This window comes from Tubulanus polymorphus, chromosome 4, assembly GCF_964204645.1.
Source record: "Tubulanus polymorphus chromosome 4, tnTubPoly1.2, whole genome shotgun sequence".
Taxonomy (NCBI): domain Eukaryota; kingdom Metazoa; phylum Nemertea; class Palaeonemertea; order Tubulaniformes; family Tubulanidae; genus Tubulanus; species Tubulanus polymorphus.
This window is the reverse complement of record NC_134028.1, coordinates 24,311,336-24,329,786: the sequence shown is the minus strand read 5'-3', so window position 1 is coordinate 24,329,786 and position 18,451 is coordinate 24,311,336. Positions and strand designations below refer to the sequence as shown.

Here is an 18,451-nt window from a genome sequence, read left to right as displayed (position 1 = left end):
GTCCACACGCGATGAATGGGTAATAGACCGGGAGCCAGGGCCACTTTAATCAAGGGAAGAGAGGTTTGAGGTACCAAGATTGTTAAGAAGCCCAAACCAACAAATATTTGGATTGCCGCCGGGTGGAAAAGTAGTATAATGCCGTTATCGCGACACATCCTCAAAAAAAAAGAAAAACAAACAACGAAACTTTATTTGTGCCAATATTTTATTTGAATCGTGACAAACCGTTTTGCAATAATACAAACTTTACAGATTTCTATCCCAAGCAGATAAAGTAATACGTAAGTTAAATCGGCAAGTAGCGACTGTTGTCTCAGTGTCAGTGCCAAACTAATGTATTTCAAAAACATTCGAGTTTCTCTTCAAACGCGAATTTGATGATACCTACTTTTATCAAACCACAATGAAACACGGCTCTGAGATTTGTTTGTCAAAATGTTCAAAAGAATTGTTCAGAGATCGCAACAACTGTAAACCACGCCTCGGGGCGAGTTGCCCGATTCTCAATTGGGAATCTGATGAAGTTTCTCGGTAAACCGTTCAAGCATGAACTCTAAAACGAATCTAAAATCGTTTTAGAGTCCATGTTTCAAGTCAGTAAATCTGACTAAGATTTATTTTGGGAAATCTTCAATCCCCGATCTAAACTAGGTGATTTACGTCCAGTAGAGCGCGCTGAAAGATTTTGCACCGCACGCGTTTCAAGGTCAAGGTCGATTATAACAAATCACATACATCATCACGTATAATATATATATATAATTGTCTTCATATAAAAATATATATAATGTATAATTTTGCTTCTATATCTTATAAGTAGGTATTAAAAAATTCCATACATAAGAATGCACGCATACACTGGAACAGTCTGGTAAGTATTATAATTTCGCACAAAAAAACCGCTAAAATCTCATCATTCGCATTAAAGTCGCTTAAAATTCATCGCATCAATGGTAAAAATCATAAGAAGAAACAAAGTTTGTTTTCGAAGGTAAAATCTAGAAATCTGGACTTTAAAAAAAAACTTTTATAAACGGTAATAAAGTATAAAGAAACCCCGTTACAACGAACTCAGAATATCAGGATCCGGTTGCACAATATTGAGGTAACGATTTAAAAGTTATATGTAGTTAACTTTCAAATATTCAACTGTAAAGACTCGTATTCTTAACCACAACAGTCGAACTGGGGGATTAAAACCGATATTTCGCTATTACGGTAAAAAAAAACCTAATCAATTTTCCGAATGAATAAGTGAAGATATCCGAGTTCGTTATAACGAGGTTCAATTTCTCGCGTGCAGAGATAGATCTATAAAAAGGAAAAGTATCATAAAACAAAGCCGAAAAAAATATTCAAAAAATAATCTAACGTTCTTCCCCGCGAGGGCGGTAGGCTGGACCCGGTTCCAAAGTTATCGAAATCAAATATCAGACCGTAGAGTTGAAAACATTCAAAATGAACTGATTACAATTTCTGAGGCGAACTTAAACCCCGACAACTGTAGAACTGGATCCTGAATATCAAATATCTCTAGATTAGAGTCGTATTTTATTCTCATTTATCGAAATCATGATTTTTTAAGTGGATCAATCAATTTCACACTCTGAAGACGATGAGCTCTTGTATACGCTTTTTACTCGAGTGACAAAACGTTCACACACCGAGTTAGTAATTACAGTAACACTTAAACAAATTGAAATCTATTTCGAAACGAGGAAAAAACCTGAACGCAAAGATACAACAGAACCCGCTTAATTTGCATGATTTTGGACCAATCAAATCAAACAGATTATTAAGAAACCCAGTATTAGGTCATACTTTACGATCTATTTACGCAAAGATGGGCCATAAATAATACCTGGGATTAGAAAGCCAAAATGGGCAGTTAAACCGATATAATAATTCTTCTAATTTGCCATAACAAAAAATCTGTTCGGCCTATAATAAAATGTTTGTAAGTCCCAAGTGAACGATTCTATACATAAATCGTTATTGTATATAACAATAAAAGGGATACTTTTCCAAAATTTCTGGGAGGCATCTGCCCCTGCTACGCAACAAACTGATCTGAAGTGTATGTAACTCAATTATCTGAAGTATTTGGCTACAAATCAATATAACAACAATAATACACATTATTCAATCATTCAAAAAAAGCCAAAACTTCTGTTCTAAAATTTTGCCCCATTCGTATTTTTTTAAGTATAGAAGCCATAATCATCACAAACAAACAAAACCAAACGTAAGAGGATTTACAGGGGACATTTCCAACAAACTGGATCCAGTTCCGCAGTTCAATGTTCTCTGGGTTTTTAGAGGGGCAGCCTACCCTTTCATTTTCACATCCACCCCTCTGAGAATCAGCCACCACTTATAGAATATCTTCTGCCCAAACCAGAGAGGATGTTAATATTCTTTCAATGCTGATAATCGCTATGAAATACATTGAGCTAATGTGAAAAATAGAAGCTTACACCAAAATTAAGCTTAATTTTCTGTATTTTTTGGAAGATCAAAAGCCTTACTACTTCAGCATACTACTATAGCAGCAATGATGTCATACATTTAACAATGAATGCAGCCCCTTTAGAATTTCAGCATATGGGACCCTTGAATCTAAGGCTAAAACAATAGAAACTGATTTAAATTTAGAGTCAAACTAAACCAAGAGAACTGTGGAACCGGGTCCCGACGTCAAACTTACAAATTATAATTGCACTCAATACTTAACGAAAATCAGAGAATTATCTAAGTAAAAATCAAATCAAAACACGTAGAGTTTCAACGAAAAGAGTAAATCATCTATAAGGGATAAAAAGGGAACTTCTGGAAAGTTTGGAAAAATATTTTCCAACAAGTCGAAGCATAAGGAATTCCTGCCCTTAAAGGGGGGGGGTTCTTAGTAGTAAGTAGGATCGAGACTTTTTCTCGAATACAAAGACGAGTTCCCACCATTTTTCTATGAGCTTCCAGCATTCTAAATCAAAATAGACCGCGATAAAATTTGTCAGTAGAATTTTCTGCGATGACATCGCCTCTGAAAAGAAAGTACTTTTCAACGCTTTCAGGATTTTACTTGAAATTAAGCACTTATCAGAGCATAATTTTTCCAAAAATAAGCTATTTTCAGAAATTGTCAGACTCGCTACAAATCTTGCCTTAAACATCAAATCATAAATGGTTTTGTATTTCGGCTCATCGGGTAAAACCGGATTTCATCGGAGAAAATGATTCTTTCTCGCGATTGAAAATAACTTTTGCGTTCAATCAAAACGGTCTTGCTGAACTAATTGGGTAAACGCTTTCAATTGGTTTTGCCACACTTCAGATTCAAAGCGATTTCCAACACGAAAAATTATTCGAAATTTTTAAGTACAACATAGAATAATATCGAATACATGACATAAATATTATCTCATCAGGTATAATTCTATGGAGCCCTCGGCAATATTGAAGAAAAGCCCCTCCCCTCCCCCCGAGTACAGATTTTTTTGACAAGCTAATTATCTACTATACTAGTTTTCAATAGACAGAAAATTATGTCGCGATGAGAAAAAATCATGGACAAAAACAAGATATTCTTGTAATGAATAATAGCTTGTTTTTCATACGCATACAAACTGAAATCATATATTCCACTGATATATATTCTTCATAGTTCGGAAATACTCTTTCTGGAAGCATAAACGAGTTAATCTTCAACAGAAAAAAAGGGAACCTATGAAAAAAGCGAAAGTTTGACTAAGTGTGAACTAGACTCGAGCTTTAACATAATATCACGACATTATCATTTACGGGAACGCGAGTTTGTTATTGGGAGGGACATAGAAATTCCAGCATATACCTAGAACCAGGGGTAACACACTTTAACAAATTGTTTAATGAATATTTTCTATATATCACATAAAATATTAAATGACTATTTCAAAAAATAGATACAAAAAATTATTATCGGAGTTTTTTTTTTCTCGAACGTGTTTTAAATTCGAGATATTCCTAATATATTTCGACTATCGTTATATTTTCGGTAGTTTCGGCGCGCTGACCACCGGGTTAGCTTGTTCTAGTAGTTTACGACCCTCTGTCTTGTAGTCGAACGTACAATCATGAGCCTCGGCGTAGCGGTGGTTAGCACAGAAATTGTTATCACACCTGAATAACAATAATAACATGAGTTCATAGTGAGTCAAATAACGAGTTTAATAATTACATAAATCTAACAACTAGAGTTTAGACTTGAAATTTAAGACTTCTTTTGAACTAATATGATGACAGCGCAGTGGCTAACATACAGTGAGTATCAGTTCAGTTGTATGTGATAGAAATAGACTGTGTATGTGATTGAAACCAAAAACTGAGTGTTTACTCATCAGACCGACCAGGTGGATATTCACTTCACCACAACTGGAATCCTAGTTTTAAACCTACCTGCACTGATAGGAGGTGGCCAGACCGGTTTTCTTGCCACATAAAAAGCACCGCTTGTGACTTTTCTTCTTCGTTTTAACGGGTGGCAGTCGTCGCGTAGGAGAAGGCAGTCGACCGTCACGACTTGCTGATAAACGCTGCAGGTGGGCAGACTGAAATATACCGATTTATCAACCGTGAACATACAAACATCGTAACAACAAAATATCATCCTGAAATTGGTTTTTTGTGTCAATCATGTTTAAATGAAAAAATCGATAGTGCAATTTTCCAACCAACTAGTCGAACCTCATTACAACGAACATCAGGTAACTGGAAAGTATGTTTGCTAGAACGGGTAGTTTTTTCTATTTGGGATATCCTCCCTCAGCTGGGACTCATGAGAAAATGGGCGTAAGAAACGCGTTCACACGCAAATCACTAACTCTTTATCAAAATGCTAGCAAAACAATGCTGTGGCAAGCGAGGTGAGGAGTCACTTCAAGGAACAAATGACAAAAATGCTTGACTATGGCTTTTGGAACATCTTACAGAAGAAACCAAACACTTCGAACTGGAGTGATTGCGAAATAAAACTAAAATCTAGATTATTGAATGAACGCATCTGTGAAGTGAGAACCTTTTGTAATAAATTTTGTCATGGACAATACTTAGAATACATAAGACAGAAGATGTTCACAGGGCTTCAATAAACTATAGGCCTAGATAAAACTAGCCAGGCGTGGGTTATTAGCACTTGAACCTTGTATTAACTTTTCTATAGTTCTACAGTATTATTAGTAAACAAGTTGGGAAAATGATCAAAATACTAAAGAAAGAGACACCAGCTGCGCAAGTGACCCTAGCCGGACGAAACATAAATTGACATATACGAAGAAATCTGTGAACGAAATTCGCAAAAAAATCACTGATCCATGTACAAAAGTAATCAGTGTTTAGAATATGTTTATGGGGTGTATGTATATGGTTTGGTGAGTTAGGTTTAGGGAAAGTTTGGGAAAATTAAATCGCGTTGTCACGAATGAAACGTATTCTACGCTCCGTGGTTAACTATGACTTCAAAACAATGTTGTTCTATATTGTGTCGAAACTGGTAGTTGTCACATGAAATATTCTCATTTATGGCACGTAAGACGTTAAATATAATTTCACGAGGACAGCAGAGCGTTTCTAAATACCGCGATTCCTCGATCGGAAATAAACAACTGGGCCGGTTTCATTATTTTGGCTATTACAGATTTCGAAATTGACAAAAGAATTATAGTTTCAAAATAGGAACAAAGCATTTGTAAATATCCGTGCTCAGTTTCTCAACGCATATAAAACGGAACTAATTCGTCATTCTAAAGATATATTAGAAAACAATTGCTAGCTTCAAAATATGGTATGATAAGCAAACTCCGAAGCCTTTTAGGTTTTTTATTATTATTGAATTAATTATGCAGGTATCGTTCTGCTGCCGGAATCCCGAACCCAATACTCAATACTTCAATACTTCATCACTAGTTTCGATCGTCCAGAGACTTGATTATAATTGAGTATAATCTACAAATGCCAGACAATAGACATCTTAATAGCACAGTTTCAACAACTGATTTCCCGCACTTTAGGCTACACTAAGTGAAAGGGTTGTGTCGAGATCTGAAGGGGGTGGGGTCAAGGGCAGGCTGTTAAAAATTCACTGTTTTCAGTGTCAGATAAACAAAAAATGTTCATCATTCGAAATAGAAAAAAATTCGACTCACCATAAGTCGTGCGTCAGGAGTGACGATACGTGTGCCGTCTTTCAACGTCGACGCCGTGTTGCCACGGTTCCCCGTCGCCGCGTAACGCGACTTGTTCGCGCTCGCGACGAAATTACCGCTGATACGAGACGAGCCGAGCCGTTCGATCGACGCTTGACGCAACAGTCCGGACATCGCGCGAGCCTCGGTCGTCGACAGACTTTCGATCGTGAATTCTTTCTTCTGTTTGGCGGATGTCGTCGAGTCGACGTTGTCGCTAGCCGCCGACGCCGCCGTGGAGCCACCCGCTCCACGACGACCTAGAGCTTCGCGTATCGATTCTAAATTAAGGTCGGCTCCGCGTTTGTTGCGTTCGCGCGCCGTACGCAACGACTCTTTGATGCTTTCTAAAGTCAGATCTTTACCGCGGCGTGACGAGCTCGACGACGACGACGCTGACGGCGGAGGAGGGAATGTCGAGTTTTTGAGCTCTTTAACGCGACGATCGGCGCTCTGCGTCGTATCACCAGCAGGGGGCGCTTCGTTCGTCGATGCGGGACGTCGCAGTAAACGTTTATTTCGCGCGATCTCCTCCGTCGTATTTTTAGCTCGTAGTAGAGTCCGATGCGCGGAGGTAGATGGCGACACCGTGCGGTCCTCGTTCACGCTGTATAGTCCATATTTCGAAGGAATCTCCGATGATGAGCCGATGATTTTTGGCAGCATCACGCCGGCGTGTTCGCTCGGATCGTCCGGCGACTGGTCAACGTCGGCTAGTTTATCGACCGGTGTCGACGGTGATGAGTATTTCGCGGGTAATACTGACAGCGTATCGTCGACAGCCCCACCGGCCCCGCCGCCGCCCCCGAGTCCCGACAGTACGCTACCGACCGGAGGTAAACACGGATTCGGATTCAACGGTTGTTGCATGTTTAACGCGGTCGCGCTCGGTATATGACGCAGCCGACCGCGACTACTCGGTCGACTTCCCGAAACCGGTCGCACTTTCTTCTTCGGCTGAAATGATCAAAACGTGATGAATAAATCTACAAATCTAATCACTTAGACAAATTAAACAATTACAACATGGTTTCCATGGTTCTGAACGATTGATTAACCCTTTCAGTGCTGCCTAATTAATACACTATAGTGCTGAAGATAATTTGAAAATTCTGAAAAATTCCACCCTAGTGTGTTGAATAACGGGAATAGCACTATAGTGCGTCTACACCCTGGCGCAGTATATCGTTAGTTACTAATATTCACATCACAATGTTTGACAGGTGCTTTCGAGAGAGATAATTACTAATTACATCAATACACCGCAGTGCGGTGAACTAGCAAAATCCATCACTGATTCGTACACCGCACTGTGGTGTAGACGCACTGTAAGGGTTAACGCTTTTTAAATTTCTGACTATACATTTCAGTTAGAATCGAATGAATTTTTGGACCCTGTTCATATTTCTAGCGTGGGCCCCAGTTCTACAGCGGTGAATCCGGGATTCCAAATTTCCGGGTACGCCCAGTTTCGCAGTGAGCTCGTTCGGTTTTTGTCATTTTATCGAGTCAAAACTTCGTACAACTGTGTTTCAGATGTGACAGGTATTAAACAACGCGGGAAATATTTTCATCCATCCTCCATTCATCTAATTTATGGTACATACGTAAGACTATACCATATTCATGTATCATTCATTTCAAGGGGATGCGAGGCGAGTCCTTGAAAATGAAAAGTAATCAAATCACTCCCGATATCGGCTAAAAATAGTCTTTGATTAGAGTAGTTTGAGGTTGAATTGCAATAACGAAATTAGAATACGCTAATACATAAAAGTAATAATAACCTCAACATTGTAATGACGTCTGTCAGATGACAAGGTTTCGTAATTGCTTTTCATATAATACTTGCTAGATATATATCCAGGAGTTTTATCTGCGTATTTTATAACGGCGTTATTGACCTCAATTATAAAACATGTGACACAATACTGTGCGGTGAGTTTACTTAGCATACTTTAGATTAATCCACTAATGAAAGCTTCCGCCCAGTTCATAATGACAGTCACAACAAAGGATTCATCGAAACAAAAGACTTTGATTGGAACAAAGAGATTACCGGTATATCACAACACCACCAGGAGCAGCTCAGTGGTGCAGTTACATTCAACTAGTAATCAACGAAACCAGACAAAGGATTGGTAATTTAATTCATTCAAGGAGACCCGATTACGAAAAGTTGTTTTTCCTGGAAATATTAACACCATATTTCGGCAATTCTTCTAAGAATGATAAAGCTTATCAAATTTGTTCGCACCGAATGTTCTTTGTAACGTGGACCGCGTAGAAGAGCAAAAAGAATTTTCGATTAGACTCTAGTCGGTGAATTTTACTGAAATCTTCATTGAATAAAACCTTCTGTTTCCCTGATTCTCAACTCGGTGAAATATTTACAGACAGCAGTTTCAACACTACCGAGTTCCCTGATTCTCAACTCAGACCTAATGCGCCAAAGATCCCTAATATCCAACACAGTTTACACAATAAAGGCAATGAACTCATTTAAACTCATTAGTCCCAACCATCACATTACTGAAGCCTGTATTCTAAAAACTTTTTGTAATAACAATGAAAAGGCCAGTTTTCCAAACATTTTCTCTACCTTTTTCTGAATAGTAAGAGTTTCCATTTTACTGCGAAGTGAGATCATTTTCTCTTTCAGCTTATCGTTCTCCTCTAGTTTTTCTTTAGTCGGACATTCGTCATCGTCGTCTTCATCGTACAGATTATAAACCGATGTCCCACTTTAAATAAACCGAAGTAGAAAATAAATATAAGAATTCAAGATGTGACAAGAAATTGATGGAACTCGTTTGAAATAGGAAAAAAGAAGATTGATAGCGAAATAATGATGATTATACCCTGAAAATTGATGAAAACTAATTCTGAATTTTCACGAAGGAAAACGCTACAATTATTACTATCATATATAACATTTATAATCATAATGCACAACTATACTAAAATAATACCTCCCGGATTTAACGTTATAAAAAAAACAAAACAGACATTACCACATTAAAAGGGTCATTTACTGTCTAAAAAGGTAGGTTTTTCAGATTAGATTTTACAAGTTTCAACTCTCTTAAATAGAATTGTCAATTACGAATGCCAAATCACGTGACGCAAAACTTGTCATTGATTGGCTACGGCCAGTCCTAGGGAATAGAACTATAAGTTATAAAAAAAATCGCAGATTTGACTGCTTAAAATCAGATGGATCTGATCGGATCTTAGTCGACTTGAGTGACCACTTCGTTACCGACCCTCTCCGCATAGATTTGAACGAATTAAGAACGTACCTGAATGATTCGGAAAGAGGAGTCAAAGTTCCGTCGCCGCGATCGACGACTCTGAAGAAGTTTAACTGATCTCCTTCGCGGAAGACGAGAAGCGTCACCTGACGATTTCCGGACGGTAATTTCTCGAATATTTCGTCGCGATTCGCTTCCATGTATTCGGCCATTTCTCGCAGCGCCGGGTCATCAACTGCAACTAAAAACAACAACAACCGGACTTAAAACCAAAAAGTCATTGAAATCATCCTCGACGAGTTGAAAACTATTTCAAGTAATACTTTAAATTTAACTTTTTTGTTAAAACTGTGAGTTTGTGACTTAAGACAAGAACTTACTGCGCCTGGTATTAATCGGACCGCCTCTCATTTGTAAAACTAATTTTAACGTAGCACCGTCGTGTATGCTGTAATCGTGTAAACAGTAATCGTCTTCTAATTCAGTCGACTGCCAGATGAGGTGTTGCTGCGAAATCGGAATTCCTGTAAGGTCGAATAATATATAAAGTTGCACATCGCAGGCAAAAGCTTTAAAAAGAGGCGACCATCCCTGTCATTTTCACATCACCCCTCTGACGCTAATCTATAAATTTTTAAAATCTTATCTTTCTATCACTATGGAAATTATTCAATAAGATACGAACCTTCTAAACGCTGAATTTTAGCTTTAACCGACATGATTGTTTCGAACGGTGAAACCCTCAGTTCGAACGCCGTTCCCGTTAGAGTTTCGATGAATAACTCCATGATCGGCATGACGCTTATTCAGTTTCTTTGTGTTTTATCTATTCCAATTTTTACGCTAAAATCCAACCAAATCCCGAATATAATCCAAGAACAACAACAAAGCCGGTTCTTTTACATAAATCGTGACCACCACCGGTAGAGTTGACCATTTCGCTGTCAGCAACAGAAATGAAATAACAGCAGAAAAATTATCGGTATGAGGTACGAAAAATGAGGATGAAAATGAATTCCAGCTCTATTATAGCATCAGGTTTGGTTTTCGCCGCGGCGGTGGTCGAGGATCTGAAGACCGCCCGCGTCGACTACACATTATTTCAAGCCAGCTAAGATTACGACACTGTGCGACCCAGCAGTTATTCCTCATATGAGTCTATTGTTCGCATGTTGAGAAATGCTACGGTTTTAGAAGGCGTCTTCGTTGTTATCCGTAGAAAAACGCTAATAATATTTTTCTCATTATTTTGATGACATTCCTGGTATTCACTTCCGGGTTTAGATACGTGACGTCACAATCACGCGTACCCGGATGTCTCCAATCGCTAACAACACTGGAGACGTGCACAGAGAAGCGAGTACGGCAGGCAATTCAATTTTCAATTCCAAATTTATTGAGATTTGCCTCATGCTTTTGGTCGTCTGAACCGTAAGGCTGAAACAACAAGAGACTGGAAGCGAATAATGAAATGCGGCACAGGGAATTAGCCATTACGCTTTTCATTGTTTCTATCCGTCAAGGGTGAATTGAATTTGCACGCACAGGGAGGCGACTTGCTTAGGTCGCGTGCCACAGAAGGAACTTAGATCCAAGTGAGATGTTGACTGTTATGTGCTGCCACCGTGTATATAATAAGCGGTGAATGGTAGGACTAATTTAGCCTAGCCCAGCATTGTTTTTCCTATACGTGATTACTTCAAATAAGTTTCATTCAAAATATTCAAGTTTTCAAACCAAGTATATATTAGAAGTATACGAAACGGCTCATAAAATTCCAAAAACATCGTCAAACAAGAATAAAAAACGGTTACATTACGATAGATTTTTAAATGCTTTATTTAAAGCTGACGGATAATGGTATATAAGAGATCAAAAATCAAGAAATCTAAAATGAACATAACCACTTCAAGTACAAAAAATTATCACTGGAATATTAAGTAAAACCTTCCAGAACGGTCATCTTTACTGGAAGGTTCTTTAAGGTCCGTACAAAGTTATTATGCTAATTTGAAGAACCTATCCCTTTTCATAATTCATCCTTTTCTGAAGCCGGTTTTTTAATATCACAAATACTTTCAAACTGACAGTTAATCGTTATATCGCGATAGAACTTCTTCATAACCGTGTAAGGGCAAATATCGTGATCACAAAATGGAAGTTTAAGTCTTCGCTCGTTGTGGACAAATTCAACCATGTACGGTTCGAATTTTGTCGGCCATCTTGCATCTTTCGGAATGTCTTTAGGGTGAAGTTCGTCATGGGAATCGCAACGGTGTAAAATCACGCCGATATTAGCGGAGAACGGAGTGTTTTTACTCGTTTTTAAAAGTCTATCCGGAATGGACTTTAAATTATCGGCGCGAGGTATATTCGAATCGTTTACTAATCCGAGAAGAGTAAAAAATGGATTGAGAGTTTCAGCGTGACCGAAACGTAGCACGGCTTTCTTATAACTGAAATTAGAAAATAAAGACTTGAGAATATGAACAAGAATCTCACAATATAATTTTTTTGTTATAATGCGAGTATCAATCAGCTGCCTGGACCCTGCATCCTCTCAGACAATCAATACTCCGGTTTTTGACATTTCTAATCGAAACTGAACTTCAAACACCAGACATTAGAGATTAGATACACACTACACAGGGTCGCCAATTTCCATCCATTTACAAATCTTTTACTAGATTTTTCAGATTCACTGAATTTTCCAGGTCAGTGGCCATCCTACTACAATAGTAAATTCGTAAAGGGGTGGGTTCACGGCTGAAGGGGGTTAGGGTCAACTTTCCAAAACAGATCATCCGCGCACTTCACACGTATCAGTACTTCACATTTCTAATTGAACTAACTAAAACCACACACATTAGACATTTTATCAGCAAACTTTCAAAAACTGATCGTCCACATTTCATGTTACAACAGTGAATGTCTGAACGTTCCGGTCTGCAAAATGATACCCAATATTAGAAAATGTTTAACTTACACGTGATTGGTAGCTGAACCAATAACGGCCTCATCGAGATTAGTCATAACGTCTTTCAACAGTGGACAGCTCTGCATGTAGGAAACTGGATAGTGAGACCATTTATAGTAATGCTGAAACAAAATGTCGATTTAAAAGTACAGATGAAACATTCTATGTGAAGATCATATCAAGGATGAATTTACAAATTCCATGAGTTTTCCTAACGCTAAACTCGAATCTGAGTGAATTCGAGGAATTTCATGGTTTAAAATGTTACAATTTATTAACTTTTCAGTGAATCCACGTACTGATAAAGAAACAAGTGGCAAATCGCACATCCAAGTCTGATTTTTCTGATTCTTTTGAGTTTTTCCCGGTCAGTGGCCACCCTGTATCCCCTTATGAAACTATCTTCTTTTACCTTCAGATCAGATCTATATTCTAAGATTAGAGCATCTTCGTCATCAAACAATTCACACCACAATGATCTCCCGATCTCAGACGCTTCAGTGCTGCACATCACAAACATATTCCATAACGTTACTCCAAAATCTGAAAACATCAATCGAAAATGAAAGTCTTTTATTAACAATATTTTCTCAAGTCTAAAAACATAGGGCATGTAACCAATTGCAATTGACACGCAATAATTTGACCCGTGCTAAAAATGATTGCTCGGAACAAACTTAGCAAAAAGGCTTGTGTGATTGCGGTTCATAATTGTGTAGGTATTCAATGAGCTGATGACATATCAATAGTACATAATGCACCTAATTCTATTCTAATGTCTATTTCAACTTGACTTGAGAGCTCGAGTTCGCTGATAAAACCCGTGCCTAAAGTACTTTTACTCATGAACCCCTTTCAATAAAGATTTTTTGGATATATCCTTCAATACAGTTTCAAATGGATTAAAAAATGTTGATTTAGGTCGACTGCCAGTCCTTTCTGGTCCTACTAAGACCTTTATCAGGTATGTACTGCCAAAAATGAGTGAGCTAGGCCATCCGGAATGCTCTCAAGTCAGGTTGAAATAGACATTAGCTGATAATGCTGATTATTTGCTGACAATCAAATATTCTTTAAGGGCCCCTGACCAGTTCAAATGCAGTACAACAGTAGATCCATTTTAGACTTTTTATGGACTTACCAGTTTCTAAAAATAGATCGGCGTCGATTCCGAGTCGTTCCGCGACTTTCAAAGCTAAACTCCGCATTTCGTCACCGAATTTATACTTTTTAAACTCTGCGAAAGCCGTTTTATTCCTTTCGACCGAATCGACGAACTTCGTGCACCGATCGTAGAACCGCAGACTGTCGCTCTCGATTGCGACGTTGAAATTAAAATCGTTCGGCAGATACAGCGCTTCTTTCATCCCTTTCATGAAATATTTCGCGCTGTTTTGCGTACGCGGTAAGTCGCTCGACGCGTACGAGATGATCTCGCGGATATCGTCGTATTCCGCATCGCCGCCGCCGTCGGGCGTTTCGAATAACGATCGATACTTCGTGAATAATCGTTTTCCGAGTCCCTTCATTTCCTTGCGCCCGACCCCGCTCAGTAATTTCACCTGATCGCCGGCGTACATCGGCGTCCAGTTGCGGAAAACTTTATAAATCGGGTTCGTGATTTTATCGCCGAATTCGTCGACGAACGAACGTAGAACGCGGCCGGTTTTCGCGCTCGGGAAACGCGTTCCGTGTCGCAGTACGACGTTCACGTGAACGGGTCGACAGAATTTCGGGAGATCGGCCGCCGGGTTTGACGCGTATAACATCCCTCCACGATACAAATCACTGAAATATTTAGAAACGTGTAAATAAATACGCATTAGAACGCATTACATTGTGAATCGGAGACAATTTAGGTTTTAAATACAATTTATTCATTTTTCAATGAATCACATATTGATAGATAAAGCATCTGATTAACCCAGAGATTTTCAGTTGTAGATGTTTTTGCAAAAATGAGAATTATCCGATATCAAAAATAGCAGCCTCATTGAAAATGAAATGAGTGTGATATTATGTGGATTTTGAGCCCCGGTGCTCTGTTGCTTCTCAATGCGTTGACGTGAGGCAACCAAGCACTGACAACAACTGCGCAGGACAAAAAGGAGACAGGACAGAGCGACTGCACTTTAGATGTCCGGCCTAAGGTTATGTAGTGCCTGCCCTAGTCTAGTACCTAGCCGTTGTTCCTGAAACAATCAGGTACGGTAGGTACGGTACAACTTACGGTTGAAGGGAACCGTAACAACGACTGGTATTCAGACTATGCCTGCCCTAACCTAACCATAACACTCTTCTCTAATAACACTTAGTCAAGTGGAGTGCCACTCAGTTAGGCTAACTCAGTGGAAAGGTGACCTAAACTGCAGTGAGACCCAAAAATTTTGGGGCAAGATCTACAAAATCACTTGGAACCAGTCTCAAACCTTTTCTCGTCTGATCGCCGGTGATCATCAGTCTGTTGACGTCGTTTTCGTTTTTCTAGAATAAATTTGTAACTAGTTTTCGTTCCCATGGCTATATATAAATCCCTATAATCGTCATCTTCCTCGTATACATCTTCTACACTCGAGTTTATCAATAAGAAACAAACAGTGCCGAATAGAATCATCGATCGCCACGTTCTCGGCATTCTTACGTCGAAGTTTGACGTTTTGCAAACTTTTATGGGCGCCGCCATTTTGTCCACACGTCATATGACCTTTAGCTAAATAGTAAATATTAATTTCGATCTTGTTATTTTCTTTTTGAATTCAAACGATAGGCCTACTATTATATTTTGATTCATATGAAAGAATTCTATAAATTGAAAATAAAAATGAAAAAGTAAACCCGCGTTGTTTAATTTCAGTTCCGTAAAGAAGCGCCACCTGGACTGTCGTAGAGAGCGATTTCCCACTGTTGATCAATAAATCCCGGTACAAAAAAGGTATTTAAATGTGTGAATATCCGTAAAACAACGATTTCACCAGTTTTATAGTTCAAGCTTATTATTTGATTGATGTAAAGAGGGAGCTTAGATTATCGAGTTTGAGTTAAATACGTTGTAATAATTGATCATAATCTCCACAATGCTTATTGATTTGAATTTTACTTTATTTTTTTTATTAAAGGTTTTGAATGAACTCTTATTATTTGGAGGCTTTATATATTATACTAGACTGATATTTTTGCAATATTAGGGCCGTTTGGAAGGAGAGACAAATGGCGGAGAACCCCCTAATATGTGCCGCAAGGCATATGGCATGTCGAGGTGTCCCCTGCCCATTCAAGTTTCCGTGTAACTAGTTGGCAACATCTTGGTGCGGTGCACTCAGGCCAGGTCAGGTGCAATAACGAATAATTAAATACATATTTATTTTCTTCTTCAGAAGACTATGGCAGGAATAGCAGTCGGACGTTTAATAGAAGAGAGAAAATGTTGGAGAAAAGATCATCCATTTGTAAGTTATATAATCCCAACCCTCAGCCGCAATCTGTCCCGTCTTAAATGGCTCAGTGGTTGGGATGTTTGACTCACAACCAAGAGGTGGTGGCTTCAAACCCCAGTGAACTCATGCTATAATACAGTTATAATCATTTTTCCCTGACTCGCTGAATATTCACAAATTCTTTAGTGCTTGTTATAGCAAGTATTGTAATATTCTTCATGTATATTACTACCCATGCCTTGTGAACCATTTATTGTCTAATCAGTCAATTAATCTCCAGTGTATATATACATATACCCCTGTTATTAGTCATTCCTTTGCACCTGACAATGGTCTCAAGGGAAAGACAATGGTCTCAAGGGAAAGACCTGGTGTCCTCTGCTTTCAATTTTTGATAAAAAGATTTTGCGTTTTACCTTTTGAATTTGTATAAAGTACAGTGGGTTTTAATGTTACTACGATTTAATGAACCTAAATGATCTAATTTTTACAGGGCTTCGTGGCTCGACCGACTAAGCAGGATGATGGCACTCTGAATAATAAAGAGTGGGAATGCGCTATCCCGGGAAAGAAAGGCGTATGTACATCTTCGTTTGTTATGTTTAACCCTTTCAGTGCGTCTACACCGCAGTGCGGTGTATAAATCAGTGATGGATTTTGCTAGTACACTGCACTGCGGTGTATTGATGTAATTTGTAATTATCTCTATTGAAAAATGGCAGCAAGTGTCAAGCATAGTGAAATACTAGTAACTAACGATACACCGCACTGCGGTGTAGACGCACTATAGTGGTATTCCCATTGTATAACACACTAGGGTGGAATTTTTTAGAATTTTCAAATTTTCTCTAGCACTATAGGGTATTAATTAGTCAGCACTGAAAGGGTTAATGGTTGCAGGAATGTTTTAAGTATGAAGTCTTTCTTCCATCTGATATTTGCAGACGCCTTGGGAAAACGGACTGTACAAATTGAAAATGATTTTCAAAGATGATTATCCGACAACTCCACCTAAATGTGAGTTACGAATATGAGTTTTGTTGAAATTTTCGGTGAAAATTGGATGTAAATCCACTGGTTTTCTTTTTTTGGATGATTATCTTTAAAGGTAAATTTGATCCGCCGTTGTTTCATCCGAATGTTTATCCATCGGGGACAGTTTGTCTGTCGTTGTTGGACGAGGATAAAGATTGGCGACCAGCCGTCACTATAAAACAGGTAATAGATAAGTGAAAAACTAAATTATTTTTGCAAAATAAACGCCAAAATTCACGATAGTTATCGTTATTTTCAAACACCAATATTGATGATGCAGTGCACATCGACTCACGATATTGATGATGAAGTGCACATCGACTCACGATATTTAAACATTATTGTAACGGTTTTTACGGCGTCAAAATAGTAAGGACAAATCTTTATCGAATGGTGTTTTTTAATATTTCAGATTTTGTTGGGAATCCAGGATCTTTTAAACGACCCAAATATCAAAGATCCGGCTCAGGCCGAGGCTTACACTATTTACTGGTGTGTATTGTATCATAGGACATCGATGAACGTTGTATTTTCTCGGCTGAATTCACGTAATTTAATCTTTTTCAGTCAAGACAAAAACGAATACGAACGACGCGTACGAGCTCAAGCAAAAAAATTCCCGGATACAGCGCTGTGATGAGGACAATAACGTGACGCTGCTTCAAATAGCAAGTGTGCTGAACAATACATTGTTGAACTCTCTCTATCGGTCTCTACGTCATCATCAGTACAATATTTGATTGAACTGTGATGAAATCACCATTGACTTGTCTCATTATATTACGGAAGATACAGGAGAGATACTCATCAGTTCGATGAATGAAATCAGCTTTTTGTTTCGGAACGTAATTAACTAATTCTGTCGCGAAATACATAGAATATTTACTGTAAGTGTTCGTTCCTAATTTTTGTAGTAAATGCACAATTCCGTTTTTGTGCCGTGAACTCTTCATTGTTGTAATTCATCTTTTTGGGGCGAAAAATTGAATTTAGTCCAAAAAATTCAATAATTCAATCCAGTATCGCTATTGTATTCGTTTTGGTCTCGATTTAACTATAATGTATACGTGTAACCATGTAGAAAATATCGATGTACAGTAAACCTTAATAAACCTCACTGAACTCGAACATGGTCAACTTCTTATCAACAGTGAAATAATTTTCTAATTTCCTATCTTATTTACTATTTTGTTGGTTCCAATTACTGTTGAGGGGAACTGGTAGCCTCTGCGTTTAATCAACTTGCGACCTCTTCATTTTTTATTAACCGGTACAGATATTTGAAATAAATGTAACTTCAATGTGTTAAGAAATGTTTGATGTCAAATACAGTGCTCGTTCGTTACAACAGCTTTGTATATGAAGCAATAAATGCAGGGTGAATTGTCGGAACTCAATTTCTTGTGTCTTTGTTCGCGTCTGATTCACGAAGAAACTGATTATCATCCTCTACCTCAAACATTCGGACTGACAAAAAGACAAGTGAGATGAGAGGATTAGAATTGAATATTTGATATCAACATTTATTGTCTT

At 38.3% G+C, this 18,451-nt stretch overlaps 3 protein-coding genes across 3 annotated transcripts; 1 reads left to right on the top strand and 2 right to left on the bottom strand.

Annotated features, from left to right (window-relative positions):
- Positions 1-203: 203 nt before the first annotated feature.
- On the bottom strand, positions 204-10,710 carry LOC141903616 (AN1-type zinc finger protein 4-like). Its single transcript, XM_074791818.1, has 7 exons — positions 10,158-10,710; positions 9,853-9,996; positions 9,521-9,713; positions 8,821-8,962; positions 6,180-7,175; positions 4,435-4,586; positions 204-4,158 (listed from the first exon to the last, which is right to left on the bottom strand). Exons 1-7 carry the CDS (start codon positions 10,267-10,269, stop codon positions 4,023-4,025), a joined length of 1,875 nt encoding a protein of 624 aa, XP_074647919.1. The 5' UTR covers positions 10,270-10,710; the 3' UTR covers positions 204-4,022.
- Positions 10,711-11,291: 581 nt separating this feature from the next.
- On the bottom strand, positions 11,292-15,130 carry LOC141903617 (multiple inositol polyphosphate phosphatase 1-like). Its single transcript, XM_074791819.1, has 5 exons — positions 14,879-15,130; positions 13,591-14,237; positions 12,862-12,992; positions 12,459-12,571; positions 11,292-11,928 (listed from the first exon to the last, which is right to left on the bottom strand). Exons 1-5 carry the CDS (start codon positions 15,082-15,084, stop codon positions 11,502-11,504), a joined length of 1,524 nt encoding a protein of 507 aa, XP_074647920.1. The 5' UTR covers positions 15,085-15,130; the 3' UTR covers positions 11,292-11,501.
- Positions 15,131-15,315: 185 nt separating this feature from the next.
- On the top strand, positions 15,316-18,305 carry LOC141903625 (SUMO-conjugating enzyme UBC9-B-like). Its single transcript, XM_074791829.1, has 7 exons — positions 15,316-15,381; positions 15,824-15,895; positions 16,377-16,460; positions 16,828-16,900; positions 16,992-17,101; positions 17,331-17,410; positions 17,486-18,305. Exons 2-7 carry the CDS (start codon positions 15,830-15,832, stop codon positions 17,553-17,555), a joined length of 483 nt encoding a protein of 160 aa, XP_074647930.1. The 5' UTR covers positions 15,316-15,381; positions 15,824-15,829; the 3' UTR covers positions 17,556-18,305.
- The last annotated feature ends 146 nt before the right edge of the window (positions 18,306-18,451 follow it).

Coding starts and splice junctions, on each gene's coding strand:
- LOC141903616 (XM_074791818.1), bottom strand. CDS start 10,269: ATGCCGATCATGGAGTTATTCATCGAAACTCTAACGGGAACGGCGTTC. Junction 9,997..10,157: donor TAAAATTCAGCGTTTAGAAG/GTTCGTATCTTA, acceptor TCGACCTTACAG/GAATTCCGATTTCGCAGCAA. Junction 4,587..6,179: donor CTCCTGACGCACGACTTATG/GTGAGTCGAATT, acceptor GGTATATTTCAG/TCTGCCCACCTGCAGCGTTT.
- LOC141903617 (XM_074791819.1), bottom strand. CDS start 15,084: ATGCCGAGAACGTGGCGATCGATGATTCTATTCGGCACTGTTTGTTTC. Junction 12,572..12,861: donor AATATAGATCTGATCTGAAG/GTAAAAGAAGAT, acceptor ATTTTGTTTCAG/CATTACTATAAATGGTCTCA. Junction 11,929..12,458: donor GGTTCAGCTACCAATCACGT/GTAAGTTAAACA, acceptor TTCTAATTTCAG/TTATAAGAAAGCCGTGCTAC.
- LOC141903625 (XM_074791829.1), top strand. CDS start 15,830: ATGGCAGGAATAGCAGTCGGACGTTTAATAGAAGAGAGAAAATGTTGG. Junction 16,461..16,827: donor CTATCCCGGGAAAGAAAGGC/GTATGTACATCT, acceptor TGATATTTGCAG/ACGCCTTGGGAAAACGGACT. Junction 17,411..17,485: donor GAGGCTTACACTATTTACTG/GTGTGTATTGTA, acceptor AATCTTTTTCAG/TCAAGACAAAAACGAATACG.